General features: G+C 43.7%; 2 gene segments (V, D, J or C); both read left to right on the top strand.

Moving 5' to 3' along the window:
* The first annotated feature begins 856 nt into the window (after window positions 1–856).
* LOC121148518 lies at window positions 857–1919 on the top strand. The segment is given in 2 exon segments: window positions 857–1089; window positions 1201–1919. Coding segments are annotated over 2 exon segments (369 nt in total).
* Window positions 1920–5146: 3227 nt separating this feature from the next.
* On the top strand, window positions 5147–6608 carry LOC121148498. The segment is given in 2 exon segments: window positions 5147–5276; window positions 5443–6608. Coding segments are annotated over 2 exon segments (432 nt in total).
* Window positions 6609–8283: the final 1675 nt, after the last annotated feature.

Below are 8283 nucleotides of genomic sequence, written 5' to 3'. Positions count from 1 at the left end.
TGGGCTCAGGGCCCCAAGTATTTGGGTTAACCTTTGCTCTTTCCCAGGTATGTTACTGGAACACTGGACTGAAAGTTGAGCAACCAGGACTCAAACAGACACACACACTGGATGCTTGTGTCACAGGTGGTGGCTTTATCCTCTAAAGCGCTATATTCATCCTTATTCAATAGTTTTTTTTTTTTTTTAGATGTGTTTTGAGCATCCCCTTTGAACTAGGGGCCTGCATGCTTTGGGAAATGAACTACTGATTCTTACAAGATTAAGTGTCTGGGGCATCAAGGATAGCTTGAGAAATGGCACTAAGTGTATCCTATGAAATGGAATGGACAGTGATAGACAACATGCAAAGCTTTGTGGGGCTCAGCCTGAAGACATGAGTGGGCATTTTTGTTTTTATATGCTGTTTCTTGACTAATAGGAGTTACTCAAGAAACGATATGGCAGAAAAGGTTGTTTTAAGCAGGGGTCTTGGGCTCCAGGAGACCAGTGGAGACTACGCCAAAGATATTTCAGAACATGGTTTTTTGTGTTCTCATCATACCCTAGGGGATCAAAAAAAAAAAAAAGACACCAAGTAAGAACAAACCTTAGATGTTGGGACTGAGGCTATTTAAAGAAGTAGCATGCCTTGTACTTTCAAGAGATCATGGAGGAAATATTCACTGTCTCAGCTCCAGGCATCCTGTGAGCTCTGCAGTGTTCAGTGCTGCCTTCCTGGAGCTCCACCCCTCACTGCATTTCCCTTTATCTATGCCCTAAGTTCCAGTCCCAGGCAAATACCAGAGGAAGAGCAGACTGCAAGTACAGAAGCAGACACAAGAGGGTGCTACTCCTTCAGGTGTTGATTGGACACAAAGTCCTGTTGCATTCTGGCCACACCCCTCTCACACCCTGTGGCATGATCTTGTAGAAAACTTGTCTTCCTTAACACCTAAACCAAAATTCTGTGGACGTTTCTCCCAAGACCAAGCAACTAGAGGAAGACTCCTCTCTGCTTTTGTGTGTCTGTGAACAAAATGTTCTGTGGCTTCTCATCGGTCATGCTGCCAGCTTCCTGCTCAGGACTTGTGATTCTGTTGATCCTCAGTGAGTAGCCTTCAAGTCTAAGATATCTTAGCATGAACTTTTACCCCTTTGGAGCTGCAGACAGTCCCTTCTACATCACCAATATAACAAAGCCTTTTCTTTTTTAATTAGGAGGAACCAGTGGAGACTCCGTGACCCAGACAGAAGGCCTGGTCACCCTCCTGGAAGGCACAGAACTAACCTTGAACTGCACTTATCAGACCAGCTATACATCGTTCCTTTACTGGTACATCCAGTATCAACACCGAGGGCTTGAGCTCCTCCTGAAAAGCTCATCTGAAACCCAGGAGGTGAGCAGCAAAGGCTTCCTGGCCAGTCATGTCAAGAGTCAGAGTTCCTTCCACCTGAGGAAAACCACTGTGAAAATGTCAGACTCAGCCATGTACTTCTGTGCTCTGCAGACACAGTGAGAGTAGTTGCAGGGGGAGCTGAACACAAACCCTGAGGGTGCAGGTGAGGCTTGACTGTGTGCAGTCCTGATAGGAGCTGTCTTCCCTTGCTAGCGTCCTATCCTGGAGGCTTCCAACTTTGATGCAACAGAGCCCAGGAGCCATAGAGTTCTTGGATGACTCCCCAGAGAGGAATTGTGGCTGAATCAGAGTCGAGGGAAATTAAAGCTGTGATTTTTAGCAAGACTTCTCTTTTTAGTACCTCTGTCTCTTCTATAATGGACAAATATTCTTAAGCAGTAATGCCAACTTTGGTATATGCTCAGTTGATCTGTGCTGAAATATTTCACAAAGTGTTTACAAAATTCCCCAGAGGGGGGAAAATTTCACAGGCTATGTGTGACCTTGAATCTTTTAACTCCTGGAATCAGGATTGTATGCTTGACTTTAGCTGCAGCAATTCCATCTCCAATTACTGGGGTGTTCATCCCCCCTCTTCCCTTGAGTTCTTCATGCTCTGCGGTTGCTCCAGAAATGATGCTGTTCAAGTCAGTTCTATAACAAGAGCAAATACTGAAGCGATGCTTTCTACGTCAATTGCACTGCACTTTCAAAATATCCCAGTTAGCCAGGGCTATGTCCCTGGTCTAACTTGCTTACACCTGCTGACACATCTTTTCATGTATCTTATTATCCCACCAGCTCCTTAACATAAGCCCAAAATAATGACCAGATTCTGTATCTGAGGATCTGACAAGGGAAGGCTTTGGATTCCAGCCTGACGAGAACTATGATCTCTAACATTATTGTTTCTATTATTGTGAATATATATCCTTATCCCTTCTGCTATGGTCCAACTCAGCACTCAAAGAACTCGGGTTACTGTTTATAAGAGGGTGGGATGTACTTGTACTCTTGTTCACTGGGATCTCAAATGGATAAAATAACCCCACATATAAGAAACAAAAAAACAGAAACGATGGTTTCTTGTTGAACCTTCAGGAGACACAGCTCACAAGGGAGGTGCATCCTACGCTTCTAAAGTTCTGAGAACCTTATGTGTCCTTCATCTGTCTTATATTCTTGGCAGGGGCAGATGCAGGGCCTGATGCTGCTTTTATTTCTAAGGTTCTCTTTAAGAAAATTATCATGGAATGACATATAGTGTGAGTTTCTGAGACCTGAATCATGTGTTCACCAGTTGAAGCTATGACCTGCCAAGGGAGTTTCCCAAGTTCCCCCACCAAGCCCACTCCCAGACCTAGATCTTATACAAGCCAGTGGGTGTTAAGCCTTTACCCAGCATAGCTGGGCCCCCTCTGACCCAGCCTTTGAATGGGCTGGTGGATGTTGCAGCCCAGACTGCCCCACACACTGTATTTCAGGGTGTCCATGTGGGTGCTACAGCCTGCACCTGTCCAGCCTATTCTCATCTCCAGTAACCATGAGTGTTGGCGGGTTCCATGGTCATCATCACTAGGCCAACTCTTTTTTTTGTTTGTTTAAATTTTGTTTTATGACAGTTTCATAGGCTTTGGGATTTCCCCAACTTCCCATGTCCTCCCCCCATGTTGGATTCCTCCACAATGTTGCAGTAGTACAGTTCATATCCAGTCATGACTCCTTCATTGCAAGCATGAAACATGAATAGAGTCCAGACTAGGCCAACTCTTAAGTTAACCAGTGGGACTTATAATTCCACAGGGTTAGGCCCACATATCTCCCACAGAGTCTACCCCCAGACCTGGTTCTCTTGTGTGTTGGTTAATGTCATGGCCCAGCCTTATTACCCATCCCCTGTTCCCACACTCACTGGGATCCCACAAGTACTGGGATCTAGTCCCCAGCCCTAGCTTTTGTGTGGGCTGGCATGTGGTGGTCAGTAGTGTTCCATGTTGACAAGTCCAGCTCAGGTCTCCCACGTGGGTTGATGTATCAATCTGACCCACACAGATCTTCTGGCCTCTCCCCTCCAAACCACCAGTTCTCAGTCCCTTGCTTACCTGCAAGAGCAGTGGCCTTGTCAGTTGCAGTCCCTCAGGATTCATTTATTACCTACAACACAGTCCCATGCAGTCCTCCCTTCCCAATATCTCATTGCCACTTTCCCTAATGAATCCACAGTCCTTGTGCTTGGGAGCTCATAGGTTCTCTAGCCCAGTCCTCAGAAGCCCCATGGGTAATGAGCCCTGTCCACCCACTGGAGGCCATGTGAGGGCCTGGTGCCCTCCTCCTCTACACATCCAAGATCCAGGCCCATTGAAGTTCTCTAGGCTTGGTCCACCAGCACACCAGGGTAACATGCTGACCTGGGGGCTCTCCCTTCCGCTCTCCTCACCTCACCCAGAACTAAGCACATGGGGAAATCTCCAGGTTCATTCCTTCTGCCTAGATGTGAGCTCCCAGGTCTCCACATGTCCCTCCAGCACTAGGCCCTTAGCCCTCCCTCTACCCAAGCCCACATCCTGAGGGCCCCACAGGCTGCTGCCACCCGTTGGCCAGCTTGGTGCTAAGATACAGCATTTTGATGAATCTGTTTCTTATTGTAAATGTAAGACAAATCATAGGCTTATGTTTACAACTGTGAAACACAAGTCCCGATATCTTGTTTTTTAAAAGATTTGTTTGTTTATTTATTTTGAGAGAGTTACAGAGAAAGAAGGAGGGGAAACAGAGAGAAAAGGGTAGGGGGAGAAATTTCTCATCTGTTTGCTCACTCTTGGCCAAAGTCATGAGCCAAAAGCTTCTTCTGGGTCTCCCGCATGGGTGGTAAGGGGCTCAAGTACTTTGGCTATTCTCTGCTGTTTTCCCAGGCCATTAGCAGGGAGCTGGATTAGGAATGGAGCAACTAAGGCAGGAACTGACACCTATATGGGATGCCAGCATCAAAGGTGGTGACTTTACTCAATACACCACAACCCTACCCTCACCCCTGGTATTTTATAACCACAAAAAATTTGCTATGATTCAAGGGGCAATCATTAATAGACATAGATCTCTGCTAATATTTTAGAGTGTTCTACTGTTCTTGATAATGCTGTGGTTGTAAGTTGCATATTTTTGTGTTTTTCATGATCATTATTTCTGCTGTAATTTGTGTGTTTGGCTTACAAATGACATATTGAGCTTAACAGAAATTTTGTTAAATATTAAGTAAACATTTCTGAGCTTATTTTTGCTTACACACACAATGTGTATGCACATATTTTTTTTCCTGCTGTTTCTTAACGTGGAATAAATACACCTGCCAGATTTTGTAACTCACAAGATATGACATGAAATCATTCAGTAACAGTCAAATATTCCTTTTCCTGGGTTCTGTGACTGACATGGCAGGAGCAAAATTTGGGATGAGAAGATCTGTCTTCCTGTTAGAGTTCTAACTCTGTAATTCCTTTTCATCTCAGTTTTGTGTCTAGTTGTATTATCCTACAGCTTCACTCTAGAGTTGTAAGCCCTACATTGTCCATCAAAAATGAATGTGTTGATCATGATTTGGCTTTTTCACAGTTCGTTTTCAGTCCAATGTCTTACAATCAGACACACAGGTGTTCAAGACAGAGTAGTGACTTCTACTCACACAGGAAGCATGTGGTATGACACAGGCAGACTCGTCCTATACCCAGTGACCGTATTTCCTGTGTGGTGCAGATCATCACATAGCCCAGCAACACTGCTTGTACCTCTGGAGCACAGGGTGCTGAATTAAGATCCAGATAGAGCCAAGGCTCATGGGAAAAGCTACTAAAATGTGGATTGCTAGCCTTTTGAGGACAGCCATGGCTTCCATCTGCCTTGGTAAGGCTGGGACAAACACAGCTTGCCCTCTCTGCTCTACAGGTTATGGGCGGGTGGTAGATTACTGTCTGACAGGAACAATGGGCAATGGAATCGGGACACTGAGTCTTAATCTGTCCTTTCCTCAAATAAGGGGCTAGACTATTTCTTTTCTTCTTTCCAGCAGGAGCCAGTGTGGCCCAGAAGGTAACCCAAGCTCAGACTGCACTTTCTGTGAAGGAGAAGGAGAGTGTGACTCTGGACTGTGTATATGAAACCAGCGATACTACTTACTACTTGTTCTGGTACAAACAATTACCAAGTGGAGGAATGAATTTCCTTATTCGTCAGACCTCTTTCAATGAACAAAATGTGACAGAGGGTCGGTTTTCTCTGAATCTACAGAAACCAGTCAAAACCATCAGCCTCACCATCATAGCCTCCCAGCTCACGGACTCAGCAGTGTATTTCTGTGCTCTGCAAGAGAGCCCACAGTGTTATGAATGTCTGCAGAGGCTCTGCCAAAACCTTCACAGGAGGCAGGGCATCTGAGAAGACAGGAAAAAGCAGAAGCTGGCAGCACAGGTGGGGGTGTAGCAATGAAACCTTAGTTTAATTCATGCAGGGTACCACATTTATATCACTTGTGTATATTGGAAGTATATGCCTCTTCTTTGTAGTAGATTGTGATAAAATACATAGCACATGTAAAAATATAAAACAAGAGAGGGCAACAAGAAAAACAACTAACCTTGTTTTGGTTTTATTGAGGCAGGAAAATTAACAAATTATCCTCAGACAACACGGATGATTCTGCTGATGAGCTGTTAATTATTTATTTAGAATTATACATAGGTTTGTGCATTCATTATCATGTAGAATCCTTTAATCCATTTGTAATATAAATGCCTTCCTTGGATGTTTCTCAGATCATATTATTACTCAATGAATAGAGTAATTTATTTGATTTAGACTGCTTCCCACAATCACACCAGCAACATCTGGTGTAATAGAACCTGTGTGAAAGGTTCCTCTAGGGGTTTTTGCTCTGTTGGTGCTTCCTCCCCCATCACCTACCTTGCTGCTATGGCAGGAGTTTCCTGATATAAACAAATCTCGTTTCACTCTCTGAAAAAAACCAACAAATATTCCTCCAATTACTTCTCCCTGGATCATCTCCTTGTAATATGACTGATATTTAAAACATCTAGTTAATTCTTATTCAGAGACTACCTACAGAGGGGGAGATGCCTAAGGTGAGAATCTGTTCTAACTCAATGAGTTGCTTGCCTCTCCCTTGCTCCTCCATGTTCTCTCCAATTTGCAGCTGAGAAGAGACCAGCATGTCAACTGCCAAGGGGACCAACATCCAGATGGTCTCACCCAGTGTCTTGTTTTAAACATGTATTTTCCCCCACATATTGGAACAGACACTCAAGGATTTTTATGTTTTCTTGTTTCATTCAAGTGTTTAAAAACTTCTAGTTAATTCTTAACAGTTAAAACATTGAAATAAAACCCCTGTTTCTAGCTTGCTTGTAATAACAGAAAGACTTAGGAACACTGGGTCATGTGGACTAGAGCACAAATTTCAGTCTGAACACGAGTCAGCATTGGTGTAAGTTCATGAAGCCAAAGAGAGCAGGCAGAAAGAAGAGTGGCTTTGAAAATTATCTACTTCCAACATGCAGGGGCTTATCAGGGGAAAGAAAAAGGAAGAGAGGGAGAGTGGAAGAGAGAAAAAGCAAAGGTAAAGGCACAAGAGGGAAGAAGAAAGGGAGATGACAGGTACTAATTCATAAATGAAATAATTTTCCTTTAAATTTGATGAGAGGCACTAGAAACTCTTTCTTTCTTCAGTATGAAAGAATCAGGGAATGCAGACAATGACTATTTAAGCAACATGGAGTCTTACTGGCCTGGAATTCCAGAGAACACAAATCCTTTTTTGAAGTTCTAAGCTGTTTGAGAAATTATTTCATCTCAGCAAGCTGAAAATTCTACATCTGATGAAGACATTCAACTAGGTAGACATTCAAGGAAGAACCAAGAATCCAGGAATGTTGGGAGTTCTTAAGATTTCATGGTTCTGGACTGGTGTTGTGGCCTAACATGTTACTTCCTTGTATGCAGTACCAGTATCCCATATGGTTGATGATTAGTGTCCTGGCTCGTACACTTTGCACATCGCTCCTTGTTTATGGTCTGGGAGAGCAGTAGAGGATGGTTCAAGTCTTTTGGCCCCTACACCTATGTGGGAGATGTGGAAGAAGCTCCTGGCTTCAGATTGGCTCAGCTCCAGCCATTGTGGACATCTGGGAGAGTGAACCAGAGGATAGCAGGTTTCTCTCTCTATGTCTCTCTCTCTCTCTCTCCCTTCCTCCCCTTCCACCTCTCCCCCTACTTCTTTCTCCCTCTCTTTATCTCTATAAATCTGCTTTTGAATTATAAATAAATCTTTAAAAAAAAACAGCTCAGAGCTGGGTTTCAAAGGCAAAAGCTCTCAAGTGCAAAAAGCAGAATGAAAACATGATGAATGCATTCATTTATATGTTTTTAAGAAGCTTCAGTCCCAATGACATGTCACCTGGCATAGGACCATGAACCAAGGGATTAAAGGAAATGGTACAACAAACAAATCTTTCTCCAAAGTGAAGCGAGTGGCCTGAGAGGTTATCCAAATATTAGAGATTTGTCCCTTTGCCCCGGAGTCCCAACCAAGTCAGACCGCAAGATTATGAAATGTGGATAGGTGTGTGCACAGGAATTATAACGCAGTCCTTTTGTGGGATTTCAGGTTGTGAAGGATCACAGTCTGCATGGGCCAAGGCCTATTGGATGATAATGATCATAAAGCTCCAGGCTCTTTTATTTTCCAATGGTCATTTTCTTTTGCATGTTTTCTTGAAATTAGTCTCCTTTCAATCCCACAACATACACGAAATGCAACATATCCACCCAGAGTTGTCTCAGGATCTCTGGGTTAGAGATGGACACTAAATCCAAGCAAAGGAAAGTGACAACCAAA

This window comes from Ochotona curzoniae, unplaced genomic scaffold (genome assembly GCF_017591425.1).
Source record: "Ochotona curzoniae isolate NIBS_2020 unplaced genomic scaffold, NIBS_Ocur_1.0 scaffold_4701, whole genome shotgun sequence".
Taxonomy (NCBI): Eukaryota; Metazoa; Chordata; class Mammalia; order Lagomorpha; family Ochotonidae; genus Ochotona; species Ochotona curzoniae.
This window is presented reverse-complemented; position numbering and strand designations above follow the sequence as displayed.